Here is a 20,267-nt window from a genome sequence, read left to right on the forward strand (position 1 = left end):
GACAGTGCTGTGTCACACACTGACCCGGACAGTGCTGTGTCACACACTGACCCGGACAGTGCTGTGTCACACACTGACCCGGACTGTGCTGTGTCACACACTGACCCGGACTGTGCTGTGTCACACACTGACCCGGACTGTGCTGTGTCACACACTGACCCATGTAATGAACAGTAAGAAAGAACAATCGAGTACAGGAACGGGCTGTTCCGCCCTCCAAGCCTTTGCCGACAGATTTTGCTCTTTGACCGTAAACATTCTTCACTTCCTGGAACGGTATCCCACAATTCCCGTTCTGTCCATTAATTTGTTTGCTTCTTTATTGCTGCCATTGTGTCTGCTTGCACCACCTCCTCTGTTTGCATGTTCGAGGCACTCAGCCCCCTTGGTGTGTAAAAGATGCCCGCACATCTCTTGTAAACCTCATCCCACCCCCACCCCCCAACCCCCAACGCCTCCCCACACCTTCAACCTGTGACCCCCTAGTAATTGTCCCCTCCACCCTGGGAAAAAGCCTCAGACTTTCCACTCTACCCATGCCATTCACAATCTTATCACCTTCTATCCGATCGCCTCTCAAACTCCTGCATTTCAGTGAAAATAAACCCAGTCTATCCAACCTTTCTTCATAGCTAAAATCCCCCATACCAGGCAATATCCTGGTAAACCTTTTCTGTACCCTCTCCAAAGCATCCACATCCTCCTGGTAGATGGGTGAGCAGAACGACACCACAGTGACCCACTGGTTAGCACTGCAACCTCACAGTACCTGGGACTGCGTTCGATTCCAGCCTCGAGGAACTCTCTGTGTGGAGTTTGCACATTCTCCCCGTGTCTGTGTGGGTTTCCTCCGGCTGCTCCGGTTTCCGCCCACAATCTAAAGACGTGCAGGTTAGGTGAGTTGGCCCTGCTAAATTGCCTGTAGTCAGGGGTAAATGTTGAGTAATCGGGTAGGGCAATGGGTCTGGGTGGGTTTCTGTTTGGATGGTCAGTGTGGACTTGTTGGGCCAAAGGGCCTGTTTGCACACTGTTTCTAAACTTAACTAAATTTCTATAAAGCTGCAATATAACTTGTCTATCCTTGTACTCAATGCCCTTCCAATGAAGGCAAGCATGCCATAAGCCTTTTTTACTACATTATCCTCCTACGCTGCCACCTTCAGTGAATCTGTGGAACTGCACACCCAGATCCCTCTGCATCTCAATACTCTGACCAAAATGTATCACTTCACATTTGTCCTGATTAAACTCCATCTGCCATGCCCCCCAACTGCTCTATATCCTGCCGTATCCTCTGACAATCCTCCTCAATTCCACCAACCTTTGTATCATCCGCAAACTTACTAATTAGACCAGCTACATTTTCCTCCACATCATTTCTGGACACCATGAGCAGCAGAGGCCCCTGCACTGATCCCTGTGGAACACCCAGTAGTCACAACCCTCCATTCTGAAAAACATCCTTCCACCGCTACCCTCTGTCTCCTATGACTAAGCCAGTTCTGTATCCATCAATACCATGCGACTTCACCTTTAGTACCAGTCTGCCATGAGGGACCTTGTCAAAGGCTTTACTGAACTCCATGCAGACAACATCAACCATCTCATAAATCATCTTTATCACTTCCTCAAAAACCTCAATCAGGTTAGTGAGGCATGACCTTCTCCCACACAAAACCATGCTGCCTATTGCTCATAAATGCATATAGATCTTGTCCCTGAGAATCTTTTCCAATAATTTCCCTACCACCAACATGAGACTCACAGGCCTGTAATGTCCTGGATTATCAATGTTACCCTTCTTAAACAATGGGACAACACTGGCTAATCTCCAGTCCCCTGGGACCTCACCAGTGGTTAAAAAGGATACAAAGATGTCTATCGATGTTCCAGCAATTTCATCTCTTGTCACCCTCAATATTCTGGGATAGATCCCACTTGGAGACTTAGCTACTCTAATTCTTTATGACGCACAACACCTCTTCCTTTTCAAAAGCAACTTGACTTGGAAACTCAACACTCAATCCTTCAGTGTGGTTCGGGAGGGTTTAAACTACTTTGGCAGGGGGGTGGGAACCAGAGCTACATATCTGAGAGGGAGGGCAGTTGTAGATGGGGCAGTGACAGGATGTGGTGAATCTGTCAGGAAGGTTTCTCATGCGATGAAACAAAGGGATTGGTTAAAGTGTGTCTGCTTTAACGCAAGGAGTGTCAGAAATAAGAGTGACAAACTTAGCACATGGATCAGTGCTTGGGGCTATGATGTTGTGGCCATAACAGGGATGTGGGTTTCACAGGGGCAGGGATGGTTGCTAGATGTTCCAGGGTTTAGAACGTTTAAAAAGAGCAGGGAGAGTGGTAACAGAGGAGGGGGTGTAGCATTGCCAATCAGAGAGTGCATCACAGCTACAGAAGCGAAGGTTGTTGAGGAAGGTTTGTCTCCTGAGTCAGTATGGGTGGGAGTTAGGAACAGCGAGGGAGCAGCTACTGCATTGGGAGTTTACTGCAGACCCCCTAATAGCAGTAGAGAGATTGAAGATCTCATAGGTGGGCAGATTCCGGAAAAATGCAAAAGTAGCAGGGTTGTTGTTACGGGTGATTTCAACTTTCCCAATATTGACTGGAGCCTTCTTAGTGCAGATGGTTTGGATGGAGCTGTTTTTGTCAGGTGTGTTCAGGAGGGTTTCCTTACTCAGTGTGTAGACTGACCGATGAGGGGAGAGGCCATTTTGGATTTGGTGCTCGACAATGAGCCAGGCCAGGTGTCAGATCTCGCAGTGGGAGAGCACTTTGGTGACAGTGACCACAACTGCCTCACATTTAACATAGCCTCGGAGAGGGAAAGGAGCAGTTACTGAGGGAAGATATTTAATTGGGGAAAAGGAAATTATGACGCTATCAGACAGGAGTTGGGAAGTACAGACTGGGAGTAATTGTTCCACAGAAAGGGCACTGCAGACGTGTGGAGACTGTTTAAGGAGCAGTTGTTGTGAGTGATGCATACATTTATTCCACTGAGACAGGTAAGAAGGGGTAAGATTAAGGAACCTCAGATGACGAGAACAGAGGAGCTTCTCATCAAAAGAAAATAGGCAGCTTACATAAGTTGTACGAAGCAAGGATCTAGCACAGTGTTAGAGGATTATATTGATTAAAAGGAGCTCAGAATTGAACTAAAGAAAGTCAGGGGGGGCACGAAAAAAGCTTGGCAAGAAGGATTAGCGAGAACCGAATGGTGTTTTACTCATACATGAGGAGTAAGAGAATGATGAGGGAGAAGGTAGGGCCGATCAGGGATAGCGGAGGGAACTTGTGTGTGGAGTCTGAGCAAATACGGGAAGGCCTAAGTGAGTTTTTTGCTTCAGTTTTCACCAAGGCAAGGGAACTTGTGAATGAGAACTTTGAGGAGCTGGGATACAGGCTTGACCAGATCAAGATTGATGAAGTTGATGTGCTGGAAATTTTGGAAAACATTAAGATTGATAAGTCCCCAAGGCCAGACCAGATTTATCCTAAACTGCTCCAGGAAGCGAGAAAGGAGGTTGCTAAGCCGCTGGCGAAGATCTTTGCCTCCTCACTCTCCACGGGAGTTGTACCAGAGGATTGGAAGGAGGCAAATGTTGTTCCTCTTTTCAAGAAGGGTAATAGGGAAATCCCTGGCAATTACAGACCAGTCAGTCTTACGTCTGTGGTCAGCAAAGTTGTGGAAAGAATTCTGAGGGATAGGATTTATGACTGTTTGGAAAAACATAGAGTGATTAAAGGCAGTCAGCATGGCTTTGTGAGGGGCAGGTCATGCCTCACAAATCCTATTGAGTTCTTTGAGGAGGTGACGAGACAGGTCGACGACGGTCGAGCAGTGGATGTGGTGTATATGGACTTCAGCAAGGTATTTGATAAGGTTCCCCATGGTAGGCTCATTCATAAAGTCAAGAAGTATGGGGTACAGGGAGATTTGGCTGTCTGGATTCAGAATTGGTTGGCTGACAGAAGGCAGAGAGTGGTTGTAGATGGGAAGTATTCTGCCTGGAGGACAGTGTTGAGAGGGGTCCCGCAGGGCTCTGTTCTTGGGCCTCTGCTCTTTCTAGTTTTTATAAATGGCTTGGATGAGGAAGTTGAGGGGTGGTTTAGTAAATGTGCAGATGACACAAAGGTTGGAGGCTTCGTCGATAGTATCGAGGGCTACTGCAGGCTGCAGCGTGACATAGACAGGATGCAGAGCTGGGCTGAGAAATGGCAGATGGAGTTCAACCTGGATAGATGTGAAGTGATGCATTTTGGAAGGTTGAACTTGAATGCTGAATATAGGGTTAAAGACAGGATTCTTGGCAGTGTTTAGGAACAGAGCAATCTTAGTGTTCAAGTACAAGTTGGGTGGCACGGTGGCTCAGTGGTTATACTGCTGCCTCACAACACCAAGGTCCCAGGTTCAATTCCTGCCTCAGGCAACTGTCTGAGTGGAGTTTGCACATTCTCCCCATGTCTGAGTGGGTTTCCTCCCACAGTCCAAAAATGTGCAGGTTAGGTGAATTGGCCATTCTAAATTGCCCATAGTGTTTGGGGATGTGTAGGTTGGGTGCATTAGTCAGGGGTAAATATAGGGTAGAAGAATGGGTGTGGGTGGGTTACTCTTTGGAGGGTCGGTATGGACTTGTTGGGCTGAAAGGCCTGTTTCCACACTGTAAGTAATCTAATCTACATAGATCCCTCAAAGTTGCCACCCAAGTGGATAGGATTGTTAAGAAAACATATGGTGTTTTGACTTTCATTAACAGGGGGATCGAGTTTAAGAGCCATGAGGTTTTGCTGCAGCTCTACAAGTCCCAGGTGAGACCACACTTGGAATATTGTGTCCAGTTCTGGTTGCCCCACTATAGGAAAGATACAGAGGCTTTGGAGAGGATGCACAGAAAGTTCACCACGATGCTGCCTGGACTGGAGGGCTTGTCTTATAAAGAAAGGTTGAATAAGCTCAGACTTTTCTCTCTGCAGAGAAGGAGGAAGAGAGGAGACCTGATCGAGGTATCTGAAATAATGAGTGGCATAGATAAAGTCAACAGACAGAGACTTTTCCCCAGGGCAGGATTGACAGGTACAAGGGGTCATAGTTTTAAGATATATGGGGAAAGGTAGAGAGGAGACGTCAGAGGTAGGTTCTTTACGCAGAGAGTTGTGAATGCATGGAATGTGTTGCCAGTTGAGGTGATGGAAGCAGAGTCATTGGGGATATTTAAGTGATTGCTGGACATGCACATGGACAGCAGTGAGTTGAGGGGTGCGTATGTTAAGTTATTATATTTTACGTTAGGATTAATCCTTGGCACAACATTGTGGGCTGAAGAGCCTGTTCTGAGCTGTACTTTTCCATGTTTTATGATTCTGAGAGCTTCCTGCATCAACCCCGTCCCTTTGGTGAATATTGATACAGAGTTTCTGTCGAACACTCTGAGACATTGAACACTTACTCTCCATAAGGCCGTCCCTTGGCAGATGGCCGGGCTGCATAATAAAACCGCTTGTATTCATCCATCCAGACCTCGACGGTACGCTCAGTGTTTCTGTAAGACAGAGAGAGGAGGGGGTGTGCAGGTCAGAGTGTCATGGCGGGAGGGGGGAGGGGGGAACGGAGTGATGTGGAAGGGAACAGACAGGAGGAGGAGGAGGAGGAGGGGTGGGGAAGGAGAAGAGAGGGGAGAGGGGGAGGATGGTGAGCGGAGAGGGAGGAGGAGTGGGAGAGAGAAGGAGAGGGTTAGGGGAGGAGGGAGAGGAGGAGAGGGTTAGGGGAGGAGGGGGAGAGGTGGAGGGAGAGGGAGAGAGGTGAGGAGAGGGAGATGCGAGGAGGGGAGAGAGGAGAAAGTGGAGGAGGGATATGGGGAGGAGGGAGATAGGGGAGGGGGGACAAGGGGGAGGAGGTGGATGGGGGAGGGTGGATGGGGGAAGGGGGACGAGGGGGGACAAGGGGGAAGAGGGGTATGGGAGGGTGGATGGGGGAGGGGATTGTATGAAGGGCATTTGGGCAATAGTGGGGGAAGGTGGATGGGGAGGGGAGAGAGGGGGATGGGAGAGAGGGGGAGGGGAGACAGGGGGAGGAAATGGGACAGGGGAGGGGATGGATTGGATGGGGTGGGGTGGGGTGGGATGAGACAGTGTTATTTGAGGAGAATGTGGGAGAAGCAGGGTATACATTCCACATTCAGTTAAGAGTGTGTGTGTGTGTGTGTATGAGTGTGTGTGTCTGTGTATATGAGTGTGTATATGTGTGTGTGTGTCTGTGTGTGTGCATATATGTGTGTGTGTGTATATATATGAGTGTGTGTGTATATGAGTGTGTGTGTGTGTGTCTGTGTGTGTGTATATGAGTGTGTGTGTATATATGGGTGTGTGTATATGAGTGTGTGTATATGAGTGTGTGTATGAGTGTGTGTGTGTGTGTGTATATATGAGTGTGTGTGTGTATGAGTGTGTGAGTGTGTGTGTTTGTGTGTGTATGAGTGTGTATATGAGTGTCTGTGTCTGTGTGTCTGTGTGCGTGAGAGAGACTGATCGCTGTTCCCTTCGGATCCCAAAGCCCCCATCAGGCAGAAGCCAACTCCGAATGGCTACTTGTGAACGATGGCGAGTGCCCTGTCCATGAGGCCTGTCCCAGCCTGAGGCTCCTCTCTCCCTCAGTTTACTGGCCTCTCAGGTACCAAACCCACCTGCCCAACGTCACAGAGGCTTCTCATTTCCTCACACCCTGTCCTTCCCAGAGGGAGGGCTATCAGAACAAGGAGACCAGGATCTTCCTCCCTTTCCTGCTGTACACAATCCCACGACCAACTGTGAGCCCGACTGTTCAGAGAAGGCCACCACAGCTGACAGCCTATTCGACTGTAGCAGGCCTCACAGCCCAGATACTCATTGGGCTACATGAGGAAATTATGGAGTCCCCTCAGCACAGTCATGTCTGGCATTATAACACGGAAAGGGACCTCAAACTGTCTCTCTCCCTCACACAATCCCACATCGCTCACATTCAGAAACATAAATTGGGGCCTGGCTTACCTTCTCATTCAGACAATCTATTTATAAAATGATGTAATTCTCACCGAAGCGAGAGAGGAACTCTATTTGCCCAGAGAGGCCCGCCCGTAAAAAACCCACCTCCCCGCCCCCGCCCCCAGGCCAGGGAGGGAGGTACCTGATGTAGGTGTTAGCGTTGCCATCTGGGAAGACGTAAGGATGTTTCTTTCGGAAGACGTGGCCCACCCGACTGCACGGGATGATCTCCAGGGTCCCACCACACATCCACACACGGAAGGACATCTCTGTGAGAGTTACACAGCATGGCAGAGTCAGGCCATTCAGCCCATCCGGCTCCAATGGCTCCACATGGTTCCATGTCCACTCCCCCTACCCCACCCACTCGCCCCACCCTCTGCCCCACCCCTACCCCAGCCCCTCACCCCACTCTCTGCCCCACCCCCTACCCCAGCCCCTCACCCCACTCTCTGCCCCACCCCCTACCCCAGCCCCTCACCCCACCCTCTGCCCCACCACCTCACCCCATCCTCTGCCCCACCCTCTACAACAGCCCCCTAACCCCACCCCCTGCCCCACCCTACCCCAGCCCCTCACCCCACCCTCTGCCCCACCCTTACCCCAGCCCCTCACCCCACTCTCTGCCCCACTCCCTAACCCAGCCCCTCACCCCACCCTCTGCACCACCCTACCCTAGCCCCTCATCTCACCCTCTGTCCCACCCCAAGCCCAGCCCCTCGCCCCACCCTCTACCCCACCCCTACCTCAGCCCCTCACCTCACTCTCTACCACATCCCCTCACACCACCCTCTGCCCCACCCATTACCCTCACCCCACCCTCTGTCCCACCCTCTGCCCCACCCCCTCACCCCACCCTCTGCCCCACCCCTACCCCATCCCCTCACACCACCCCCTACCCCACTCCCTCACCCCATCCTCTGCCCGACCCCCTAACCTAGCCCCTCACCCCACCCTCTGCCCCACCCCTACCCCATCCCCTCACCCCAACCCCTACCCCACCCCCTCACCCCACCCTCTGCCCCACCCCGTACCCCAGCACCTTGGTGCAGGGAGCTGTGGGACAGAGTGCTGGTGTATGTTTAAGACCGGGACAGATGCTGGACCAATTAAGGAATAACAGGGAAAAGTGGATGTCAGCCATGATCCGATAGAATGGGGTAGCAGACTCAGGGGGCTGAATGGCGCAAGTGAGGACTGCAGATGCTGGAAACCAGAGTCTAGATTAGAATGGTGCTGGAAAAGCACAGCAGTTCAGGCAGCATCCGAGAAGCAGGAAAACCGACATTTAAGGCAAAAGCTCTTCATCAGGAATAAAGGCCGAGAGCCTGATGGGTGGAGAGATAAATGAGAGGGTGGGGGTGGAGAGAAAGTAGCATAGAGTGCAATAGGGTGAGTGGGGGAGGGGATGAAGGTGATAGGTCAGGGAGGAGGGTGGAGTGGATAGTTGGGAAGGGAGATAGGCAGGTAGGACAAGTCATGGGTCAGTGCTGAGCTGGATGTTTGGAACTGGGATGAGGTGGGGGAAGGGGAAATGAGGAAACTGTTGAAGTCCACATTGATGCCCTGGGGTTGAAGTGTTCCGAGGCGGAAGATGAGGCGTTCTTCCTCCAGGCGTCGGGTAGTGAGGGAGCGGCGGTGAAGGAAGCCCAGGACCTCCATGTCCTCGACAGAGTGGGAGGGGGAGTTGAAATGTCGGGCCATGGGGTGTAGGGGGATGATTGGTGCGGGTGTCCCGGAGATGTTCCCTAAAGAATCACTCCAACACCTCTCTAATCTGGACTCAGGGGCTGAATGGCCTATTTCTGAGGGTCCTGTGGACAGGGTACTGGGTTTGGTGCCGCTCTGAATAGGCCACACCACATTCTGATCCAACTACCGGCTCGTCTCTAAATGTTTTACATCAGCTCTTCCCCAGCATTCAAACCCTCTCCAACACCGGGAGTATTTAAACACCATTTCAACATCTGGGATTAAACACTTTTGGAATACTCTGTGGAATTCTGGACTTCCTGCTACAGGAAGGACGCTGTTAATCTTGAAAGGGTTCAGAAAAGATTTACAAGGATGTTGCCAGGGTTGGAGGGTTTGAGTTGTAGGGAGAGGCTGAACAGGCTGGGGCTATATTCCCTGGAACGTCGGAGACTGAGGGGTGACCTTATACATATAATCTATGCCATGACTGATAAAGGCCTGTATAATCTCCTTAACTTTACAAGGATGTTGCCCGGGTTGGAAGGTTTACGCTATAGGGAGAGGCTGAACAGGCTGGGGCGGTTTTCTATGGAGCATAACCTTATTGAGGTTTATAAAATAATAAGGGGCATGGATAGAATAAACAGACAGTCTTTTCCCTGGGGTCGGGGAGTCCAGAACTAGAGGGCATAGGTTTAGGGTGAGAGGGGAAAGATATAAAAGAGACCTCAGGGGCAACTTTTTCACACAGAGGGTGGTGCGTGTATGGAATGAGCTGCCAGAGGATGCAGTGGAGGCTGGTACAATTGCAACATTTAAGAGGCATTTGGATGGGTATAGGAATAGGAAGGGTTTGGAGGGATATGGGCCGGGTGCTGGCAGGTGGGACTAGCTGGTTAACATGGATGAGTTGGACCGAAGGGTCTGTTTCCGTGCTGTACCTCTCTATGTCTCTATCTGGAATCAGTGAAAGTGCTGGAAAGCAGTCAGCTCTGATCAAGCGGATTCACTAATCTCCCTAAAACAAAACATCAAACTGCGGACGCTGGAGATTGGAAACTAAAACAGCAAGTGCTGGACTCGAAACGTTAACTCTGTTCCTCTCTCACAACGGGCACATGCAGACCTGCTGAGTTTCTCCAGCAATCCTGCTGTCCCTGGCTCACTCGTGTGAGGGAAGTCGGACATCATTACTGGGTGTGGCCAACAGGCGACTCCAGGCCCAGAGCCAATGGGGTTAACTCTGAACTGCCCTGTGATTGGGCAGAGGCTGCGTTTAATTAAAGCACCGCTCAAAAGGAGGGCAGGGTACCAGTTCCTCACGGTGGGTCAGAAACAGTGCAGAGTGGAGCTGAATCAAAGCTACTAACACCCAGATTCCGCAATTGTATGAAAATAACTGGACAGAAGGTGGATTGGAGAAGCTAATTCCACACAGATCAGCCGTGACCTACTGCCTGTTGGATTTGGCCTCCAATCACTCTGCAGCTTCTATAATACAATCATAACGCAAACTGTGATGTGTCCCCATCCACAGGGGCCGTGACCTTCAGTATCTCCCCACCCACATCTTACCAAAGTTCTCACCGCCCCAGATGTCCATCGCAGTGTCATACTTCCCAAGATGGTTAAACCACGCTTTGTTGATCACAAAGAGACCTCCAGCTATAACTGGTGTCCTGAGAGGGATAGGTTACATTAGCTTCCACACATCAAAACACAGTCCCAGCACCAAACACAGTCCCCACATTAAACACAGTCCCAGCACCAAACACAATCCCTGCACCAAACACAGTCCCCACATCAAACACAGTCCCAGCACCAAACATAATCCCTGCACCAAACACAGTCCCCACATCAAACACAGGCCCAGCACCAAAACACAGGCCCAGCACCAAAACACAGGCCCAGCACCAAAACACAGGCCCAGCACCAAAACACAGTCCCCACATCAAGCACAGTCCCCGCACCAAACACAGTCCCCGCACCAAACACAGTCCCCGCACCAAACACAGTCCCCGCATTAAACACAGTCCCCACACCAAACACAGTCCCAGCACCAAACACAGTCCCAGCATCTAACACAGGCCCAGCACCAAAACACAGTCCCCGCACCAAACACACTCCCTGCACCAAACACACTCCCTGCACCAAACATAGTCCCAGCATCAAAACACAGGCCCAGCACCAAACACAGTCCCCGCATTAAACACAGTCCCCGCATCAAACACAGTCCCTGCATCAAACACAGCCCCAGCATCTTACACAGTCCCTGCATCAAACACAGTCCCTGCATCAAACTTAGTCCCCACATCAAACATAGTCCCCACATCAAATACAGTCCCCACATCAAATACAGTCCCCACATCAAACACAATCCCCACATCAAACACAATCCCCACATCAAACACAGTCCCTGGGGATTCAAGATGGCGGCGACCCAGCAAGACTGAGTCCACAGTGCTCTACCCAAAACTTGGGAAAAGTGGGCTATCCACCCCCACCACACTCACTAAACCATTTATAATAGTTGTTAACCTTAAATAGTTACCTATTAGTACATTTAAATAGTCTAATACTAGCTGGAAAATGAGTAAAGGGAAGGGAACAGGCGGCTCTAAGAAAGCAGGGACCCCTCCCCCACCCTCTCCCTCTTCAGCTGCAACAAAGGTGTCTTCAGCTACTTCAGGAGATTTACCAATGAAGATGAGCTTTGAGGAGATGTTTGCCAGGTGGGAGGCGAAGATTGATGCTTTTATCGATGAGTCTCGGCAGAGCAGAGAAGCACTATCAGCCGAGCTGCAGAAGCAGGGCAGAGACATTCAGGAATTGGAGTGCCGAGTCAGAGAGGTGGAGTCGAAGGCCGCAGCCTCAGAGACTGCGATAAAATCAACAGCCGACCACATCCGTTTTCTCGAGAATCGAGTCCAGAACCTAGAAAACCACATTGATGACCTCGAAAATCGATGTCGTAGAAAAAATATTCGGTTGTTGGGCCTGCCCGAGCAGGAAGAGGGAGGCCAGCTCACAGCATTCTTAGAGCATTGGCTGCCACAACTTTTAAATCTGCATAATGGATCAGGCCGGGTAAGGGTGGAATGGGCCTACCGGGTCGCAGTACATGGGCCCGGCTCAACCCAGCGCCCACGCCCGGTCCTGTTCCAGCTGCAGAGCTATAGGGAGAGGCAGATGCTCCTGGAAGCCTCAAGAAATCTGGGAAAAGATCCCCAAGCTATGACCCACAAAGGATCCAGGATCATGCTGTTCCAGGACTTCTCCCCAGCTTTGGTCCGAAAGAGGAAGGCATTCGATGAGGCGAAGAAGCGTTTAAGGGACTTAAATATCCAGTACTCCTTACGATATCCAGCGACGCTACGCCTTAGCCACGAAGGATCCATATATAACTTCGGATCACCGGAGAAGGCTAAGGAATTCTTGGACTCTCTTAAATAAACTGTAAGAGATTGTGGACGCTGGTCTGCCTTTCCCATTATTTTGGTTTACATCCCTTCATCTTTTCTTATCTTTCCCCCTATGTGTGTATGTATATATATATATGTTGGGGCGTTTGGTTAATGTTGATGGGGAGAGGTGGTTACCTTATTCTATTTTACTTCTGTTTTTAGGAGCGGGGTTGTTTTTCTTTCCCCTGTTATTTTGTGGTATTATATTTAAGTATTACATGTTGAGATTGTAATCTTATAGTTATATATGGTATTAATATTCCCAAATATATTTAGATGTGGGTGTGGGTGGGGGTGGGGTGTTCACTGTTAACTCTAGCTTTATATTATATTTGAATTCTCCTCATTTTATTGAGGAACACCTGGGTCAAGGGTGGGGCACTGGTTGGAAGAGGGTAAGATGGACTGTGGGAGAGGAAGTGACGCTCCCTGGGAACAAGGGAGAAAATCTCCAATTCGGAATGTTTTATATTTTTTATACTTAGAAAGAGTTTTTTGTTATATTGTTTTGAGTGTATCAGAGAGTCTTTACTTTTGTAAATCTTGTATGCTCCATGCTCGGGATGTTCTAGATAGGGTTTCCCCTCCCGAGGGGTCTCGGATCTGTCCAGATGATTATGGCTGAACAGTCGGTTAAGTGGTGCACCTGGAATGTCAGGGGGAGTAATTCGCCAGTTAAAAGGAAGAAAATATTATCAAATCTTAAGAAGGAGAGAGTTGATATAGCTCTCCTACAGGAGACACACCTGTCGGATAAAGAACACTTAAAATTACGACAGGGCGGATTTGATCAGGCCTTTTTTTCCTCTTTTAATTCAAAAAGCAGGGGAGTCGTTATCCTTGTCCGGAAGAACTTCCCTTTGAAAATTCTAAATCAGATAAAAGACGAATCTGGGCGATATATTTTGATTAAAGCCCTCATAAATGGAGAGGAATATGGGATCTTAAATGTATACTGCCCCCCGGCACACCCCTTTAAATTCATAACGGAAGCTTTTTCAAAACTGATGGCCTTTGGTGCCCGTCATACAATTATAGGGGGAGACTTTAATTGTATTATGGATCCGGAAATAGACAGGATTCCCAAGAGTGCCGCTGGAGTATCTCCCAGATCTAGACAACTGGCGGACCTGAATAAAGAATTAGGATTGGTAGATGTATGGAGATGTCTCCATCCACAGGGTAGAGATTTTTCTTTCTACTCTAATCCACATAAATGTCACACAAGAATTGATATGTTTTTTGCCCCATCAATTTTTCTAAACTCTATAGCAACCTGTAAAATAGGTACTATAGCAATCTCTGACCATGCCGCTGTATACATGGAAACTAAGGTAAAGAACAATGGGACATCTGCTCGGCATTGGCGTATGGACCCCTTCCTGATAAAAGATAGCAAATTTTTAAAGTACTTCTCCCAAGAACTTAAAACTTTTTTAGAAATTAATACTGGTACGGCTAGCAATCCGTCAATGATGTGGGAGACCATCAAAGCTTATGCACGAGGTTTGATCATCTCCTATTCAGCGACCCAGAGGAAAATGAAGGGAGAGCAACAGCGTCTGCTCGAAGCTCGCCTAAAAGCAGCCGAAACAGCATACGCTGATAGACCTTCTATCACAAAATTGCAGAGGATTACAGCTCTTAGGACAGCTTTAAACACCGCGCTTACTCAAACGGCTAAAAGGGAAATATTATTTGCGAAACAAAGATTATATGAATATGGCGACAAACCGGGTAGATACTTAGCATTTCTTGCAAAGAAAAAGAAAGCCCCTCAAACTATTCCGACCATCAAGGAAAGTACAGGTACCCTGACTCATGATCATAAAAAGATCAATGCGACCTTTAAAGAATTTTATTCTGAACTATATAGATCGCAGGATTGTGAAGATAGGAGGATGCAGTCATTTTTTAAAAATTTGACCTTCCCGGGCCTGACTCCGGAACAGGTGTCGGCCCTAAATACCCCTTTAACAGTCCAAGAAATACTTGAGGCAATTAGGCAACTTCAGAGCGGAAAAGCACCGGGCCCGGATGGTTTTCAAGCTGAATTCTATAAAGAATTTACAGGAATATTGGTTGACCCACTTATGGATATGTATAATTTTGCGCATAGTCAGGTCTGTCTCCCGCCCACGCTGAAAGAAGCAAATATTTCTCTTATCCTCAAAAAAGGAAAAGACCCAGAAGATTGTGCATCTTACAGACCAATATCCTTACTAAATGTAGACTTTAAAATTCTCTCAAAAATGTTAGCACTAAGACTAGAAAGGGTACTGCCATATATTATAAAGGAGGACCAGACGGGATTTATTAAGGGCCGCAGATCATCCAATAATATCAGAAGGGTCTTGAATATGATCCAAGCCTGTCATCAGGGAAAGATACCAGGAGTAGTAATTTCATTGGATGCGGAAAAGGCATTTGATAGGGTTGAATGGTCATATTTATTTTACACATTGGAAAGGTTTGGCGTTGGACAGGTGTTTACCAAATGGGTTTCAACATTGTATAATGACCCCAAAGCAGCTGTTATTACTAATGGGTTAAGATCGGATGGCTTCAGTGTGGGTAGGGGCTGCCGTCAAGGATGTCCTCTCTCACCATTGTTGTTTACACTGATAATCGAACCATTAGCAGAAGCCATCCGGACTGATCCTAATATAACGGCCCCGAGGATTGGTACAGGTAAACACAAAATTACCCTCTATGCAGATGACGTTCTCTTATTCCTCAGTAATCCTTTAATGTCAGTGCCTCGTCTAATTCAAGTTATTAATACATTTAGTGCATTCTCAGGCTATAAAATTAATTTTTCAAAATCGGAAGCCATGCCAATGGGTGGTCTGGCTATGATACCCCACTTAATGGACGGATCCCCTTTTCCCTTCCGTTGGTTCCTGGAGGGCTTCTTATATTTAGGTATTTTTATCACGCCAGTATTTGATCAGCTGTATAGGGCTAATTTTGTACAATTAATGGAAAGGATAAGGCAGGACCTCCAGCGATGGAGAGACCTTCCGATTTCCTGGCTAGGGAGAATAGCATTAATTAAAATGAATGTTCTGCCCCGTCTCTTATATCCTATGAGAATGCTCCCGCTGATGCTGCCAAGGCTAGCCCTACGTAAATTATATGGCTGGTTGGGCTCCTTTATTTGGAACCATAGACGGCCCCTTATTAAACTGAAGAAGCTACAGCTTCCACAGGCAAGGGGAGGACTGGACTTCCCAGACTTTAGGAAATATCAGTTAAGCTCCCTACTAAGTTACATAGCTGATTGGGTTTCATCTGATCCACAATCAATTTGGCTGGATATCGAAGCCTCCCAAGTAAAATACCCACTTATTAACCTTTTATTTTCAGATAAGAGGAAAATCATTACAGACCACTGTAAAAATCTCATAATATTAAACACAATTAAGGCCTGGAATATAATGCGGCAAAATGAGGGTAACTCACATAAAACATCCCCCCATGCACCAATAGTAGGCGCATGGGGATTCCAACCGGGGATTACAGATGCCACCTTTAAACTCTGGAGATTCAGGGGCATCTCATGCTTAGGGGACCTATTTAAAGATGGGATCCTGATGTCCTTTGAGCAGCTGCGTCTGAAATTCGGAATACCTAATGGGGATCTCTTTCGATACTTCCAAGTTCGAGATTATATACAGAGGAAGACTACATTAATAGATAGTCTTTATAAATCAGACAGAGAACGTAATGTCTTACGACCAGTGGGGGCATCCTCCGTTAGTACTATATACCATTTGCTACATGATGGAGTCTCAGGAGACATGGATGACCTGCTTAAAACATGGGAGCAGGACTTGGGGCTAGAAATCTCTGAGGATATGTGGAATGACATTTGGGAAAATGCTAGAAGAATTGCTATCTGTAACAGAACTCAGGCTATCCAACTAAAGATACTTCATAGGGCCCATATAGCTCCGGCTCGACTGGCAAAATTTAAGGCAGGAGCATCTCCAATGTGTCCGAAATGCAAAATAGAGGTGGGTACTCTTGTACATTGTCTGTGGACTTGTCAGAAAATCCGCAGATACTGGACTAAAGTGGCAAATACCCTGACAGAAATTTTAGGAACGGAAATTAGGGTGGACCCTGTATCTCTCCTTTTGGGCTTTTCGAACCTCTCATCTCTGGATATGCATGGGAAGAGACTATTTTCTATTCTCTCTTTCTGTGCAAGGAAAAATATTTTGGTGAACTGGGTGGATGAGGGCCCCCCTGGACTTTCAAATTGGCACAGATTAATTATGGAATATATCCCCCTTGACTTCCTCACAAATATGGTGCACCGAAAGACTGAATTATTTTATAAAATATGGCAGCCCTTTTTGAATTATATAAATGCAGATATTTCGGCTATCCTAACAAGGGCTTTTATTTAGTGAAGATTTCAGACCGGGCTGCTCCGGGGCCCCTTGGGAGAGGAATCCTGTGCGAATACGGGTTTTATTATATTTGATGTTTATACATTCCGAGCATGTAAGAGACTTAGGTATACACTCTGGTTAGTTATAGGTTAGATTAGTAGAAAGTTGAGTTTTTCTTTCTTTTTTCGTTTCTTTTTTTTTCTTTTTTTGTTTTCTTTCTTTCTCTTTTCTTTGTTAAATTATGACTATTGTATATATGATTTAATTGTACATCAATGTTTGTATTTGAGAGTTTTGTTTATTTTTGTAAATTTGCAAAAATGTTAAATTTCAATAAAAATATCTACAAAAAAAACACAGTCCCTGCATCAACACAGTCCCTGCATCCAACACAGTCCCAGCATCAAACACAGTCCCAGCATCAAACACGGCCCCAGCATCCAACACAGTCCCAGCATCAAACACAGTCCCCACATCAAACACAGACCCTGCATCCAACACAGTCCCAGCATCAAACACAGTCCCAGCATCTAACGCAGTCCCAGCATCAAACGCAGTCCCAGCATCCAACACAGACCCAGCATCCAACACAGACCCAGCATCAACACAATCCCAACATCAAACGCAGTCCCAGCATCTAACACAGTCCCCACATCAAACACAGTCCTAGCATCAAACTCAGACCACACATCAAACACAGTCCCAGCATCTAACACATTCCCAGCATCAAACACAGTCCCTGCATCAAACACAGTCCCTGAATCTTACACAGTCCCAACATCAAACACAGTCCCACCATCTAACACAGTCCCAGCATCAAACACAGTCCCAGCATCAAACACAGTCCCAGCATCAAACACAGCCCCAGCATCTAACACAGCCCCTGCATCAAACACAGTCCCTGCATCAAACACAGTCCCTGCATCAAACACAGTCCCTGCATCTTACACAGTCCCACCATCTAACACAGACCCAGCATCAAACACAGACCCATATCAACACAATCCCAACATCAAACGCAGTCCCAGCATCACACTGGGTGGCACGGTGGCACAGAGGTTAGCACTGCTACCTCACAGCACTAGAGACCAGGGTTCAATTCCTGCCTCAGGCGACTGTCTGTGTGCAGTTTGTACATTCTATCAGTGTCTATGTGGGTTTGCTCCGGTTTCCTCCCACAGTCCAAAAATGTGTGGGCCAGGTGAATTGGCCATGCTAAACTGCCTGTAGTCTGAGGGGAATGGGTCTGGGTGGGTTGTGCTTCAGTGGGTCGGTGTGGACTTGTTGGGCTGAAGGGCCTGTTTCCATACTGTAAGTAATCTAATTTTAAAAAACCCAGTCCCAGTGTCACACACAGCGTGAGCAACAAACACAGTCCCTGCATCCTACACAGTCCCAGTATCACACACAGTCCCCACATCCAACACAGTCCCAGCATCAAACACAGTTCCCACAACATTTGGGATCCTGCTCTCTCTTATCTAGTTGTTCCGCAATCCCCTCCCTGGGATCCCGGACCCTCCCCCCCAGCCCTTCCCAATGCCCCCTCTCTGGGATCCCTGACCCTCCCCCCTCAGCCCTTCCCAATGCCCCCCTCCCCAGGATCCCCCACCTCCTCACACACTGCCCTTACCTGATTGGCTCAATGGGCTGTAGTCTTTTGGCCCTGACCTCTGGGGTTAGCTGCTCCCATTTAAAATGGAGACTCCAGTCGAACCCTGGGGAGACAGAACCAGGGCAGCCAATCAGGGAGCAGCTCCTGGATACAAACACGGGAATTACAGCCTCTGCCCATGGGTAATGCTCACGTCACATTCCCAAAGAGCGATCCACGTTGCTGCTGTGAGTATTTGTTAGCCCATGAGCCCTGCGCTTTCTGCCTGCCTGACTCTGAGCTCTGTAACAGCAGCAGGTTTTGACAATGTGCTGACTGGTGGGACTGCAGCAATGATTCCTCAGCTTTGTCCTTGCCTGTCATTTAAATATCTCGCCGTGCCTCTGCTCAATCCGAGCTGCACCCTTTAAAATTTCCACATTGGCTCGTTCGCCGCATCAGCTCTCCCCTTTACCCGTGACCATTTCAGGTCATAGTAAACAGGCCATTCTGCCCCTCGAGTCTGCTGTACCTGTCACTGCCATCACGGCCTACCCTGTCCTGATGTGCCTTCAACATCCTTCTCAGTCCAGCCTTGACAGTGGTAGAGATTTCCACAGGTTTCCTAACCTTGGAGACATCTGATTCAGCGACAGTCTCTACAATGGCCTATCCACTCCCTGTACACAGCCTTTGAAGCCGTCTGAATTCCTTGCTGTACGCCCACACTGACACAGAGTGGACAGGGCTACCCTGACCCCTCTGTACAGCAGCAGTTACTCTCCATTTCCCTAATATTCCACGATTCTAATCTTGCTGCTAAACTGGAGAATCTCACATGATCTCACATTGTATCGCCAAACCAAGGGCATGATTTGATGAACTTTTCCCCCACTCCTTTAACCAGCCTATATCTGTTTGCAGACTCTATCCTCACAACTGACTTCCCCGCCCACCAGCGTCACCTCAGTAAGTGTGGCTACAAACTGTATAGTCCCTTCACCCAAGTCATTAATGTAGATTCTAATTTGTTGAGGTTCCAGCACTGACCCATCAGTCCACAAGGTACAGGAGCAAGATGAGACCACTCAGCCCACTGGGTCTGCTCTGCCATTTGATCATGGCTGATACATTTCTCAACCCCATGCTCCTGCCTTCTCCCCGTAACTCCCGCTGGTACTTCACCAGTTACGGCCTGGAAATGATCCTGTTGTCCCTGTTCCCTGTTAGTTGGCAACACCCACTCAGTCTCTAACCACTGCAACTCTTACCCACGTTTTCATCAACTCATTTCTCCCAATGGTTTCTCTCTGAGCAACTACTCCACAGCAAGGACTGTTGGTCCTCCCTCTGCACCTTCAGTGATGTACTCTGGCTCTCTGTCCTGCTCAACAGCTGAAGCAAATTCCTTGGAGTCATCAACAAATTCCTTCCTCACCCAAACTTGGTTCCTGCTTTCCAATACAGTTCCTCCTACAACATCCTGAAGTTCCCCCCCCCCCCCCCCACCCCGAGCCTGACCATCCCAACGTGTCCCACCCCCTCACAATTGTCAGTGGAACATCCATTACCTCACTGCCCCTTGAGAAGGTGGGGGGGGCGAGCTGCCTTCTTGAACCACTGCAGCCCACCTGCTGTGGGTTGACCCACCATGCCCTTAGGGAGGGAATTCCAGGATTCTGACCCAGCGACAGTGAGGGAATGGTGATATATTTCCAGGTCAGGACGGTGAGTGGCTTGGAGGGGAACTTGAAGATATTGATGTTCCCATGTATCTGCTGCCCTTGTCCTTCTAGGTGGAAGTGGTCATGGGTAGATAGTACACATAGCTGCTACTGAGCGTGGGAGGTGGAGGGAGGGGATGTTTGTGAATGTGCTGCCAATCAAACAGGCTGCTATGTCCTGGATGGTGTCAAGCGTTATGTTGGAGCTGCACCCATCCAGGGCAAGTGCAGAATATTCCATCACACTCCTGACCTTTGCCTTGTGGATGGTGGACAGGCTTTGGGAAGTTATTTGCTTTGGGATTCCAAGATTTTGACCTGTTCTTGGAGCCACTGTATTTGTAATGGC

The 20,267-nt window shown here is 48.4% G+C and overlaps 1 protein-coding gene across 2 annotated transcripts in view; it reads right to left on the reverse strand.

Annotated features, from left to right (window-relative positions):
• Positions 1-20,267, reverse strand: part of galnt14 (UDP-N-acetyl-alpha-D-galactosamine:polypeptide N-acetylgalactosaminyltransferase 14 (GalNAc-T14)) — a 205,891-nt gene that overhangs the window by 37,959 nt on the left and 147,665 nt on the right. For both annotated transcript variants that reach the window (XM_060855677.1, XM_060855685.1), the window contains 4 exons: positions 18,234-18,318; positions 10,309-10,412; positions 7,181-7,307; positions 5,466-5,558 (listed from right to left, as the gene is read on the reverse strand). In XM_060855677.1, the coding sequence (XP_060711660.1) occupies positions 5,466-5,558; positions 7,181-7,307; positions 10,309-10,412; positions 18,234-18,318 (409 nt within the window). The remainder of the gene's footprint in view (positions 1-5,465; positions 5,559-7,180; positions 7,308-10,308; positions 10,413-18,233; positions 18,319-20,267) is intronic.

Source organism: Hemiscyllium ocellatum, chromosome 3, assembly GCF_020745735.1.
Source record: "Hemiscyllium ocellatum isolate sHemOce1 chromosome 3, sHemOce1.pat.X.cur, whole genome shotgun sequence".
Taxonomy (NCBI): domain Eukaryota; kingdom Metazoa; phylum Chordata; class Chondrichthyes; order Orectolobiformes; family Hemiscylliidae; genus Hemiscyllium; species Hemiscyllium ocellatum.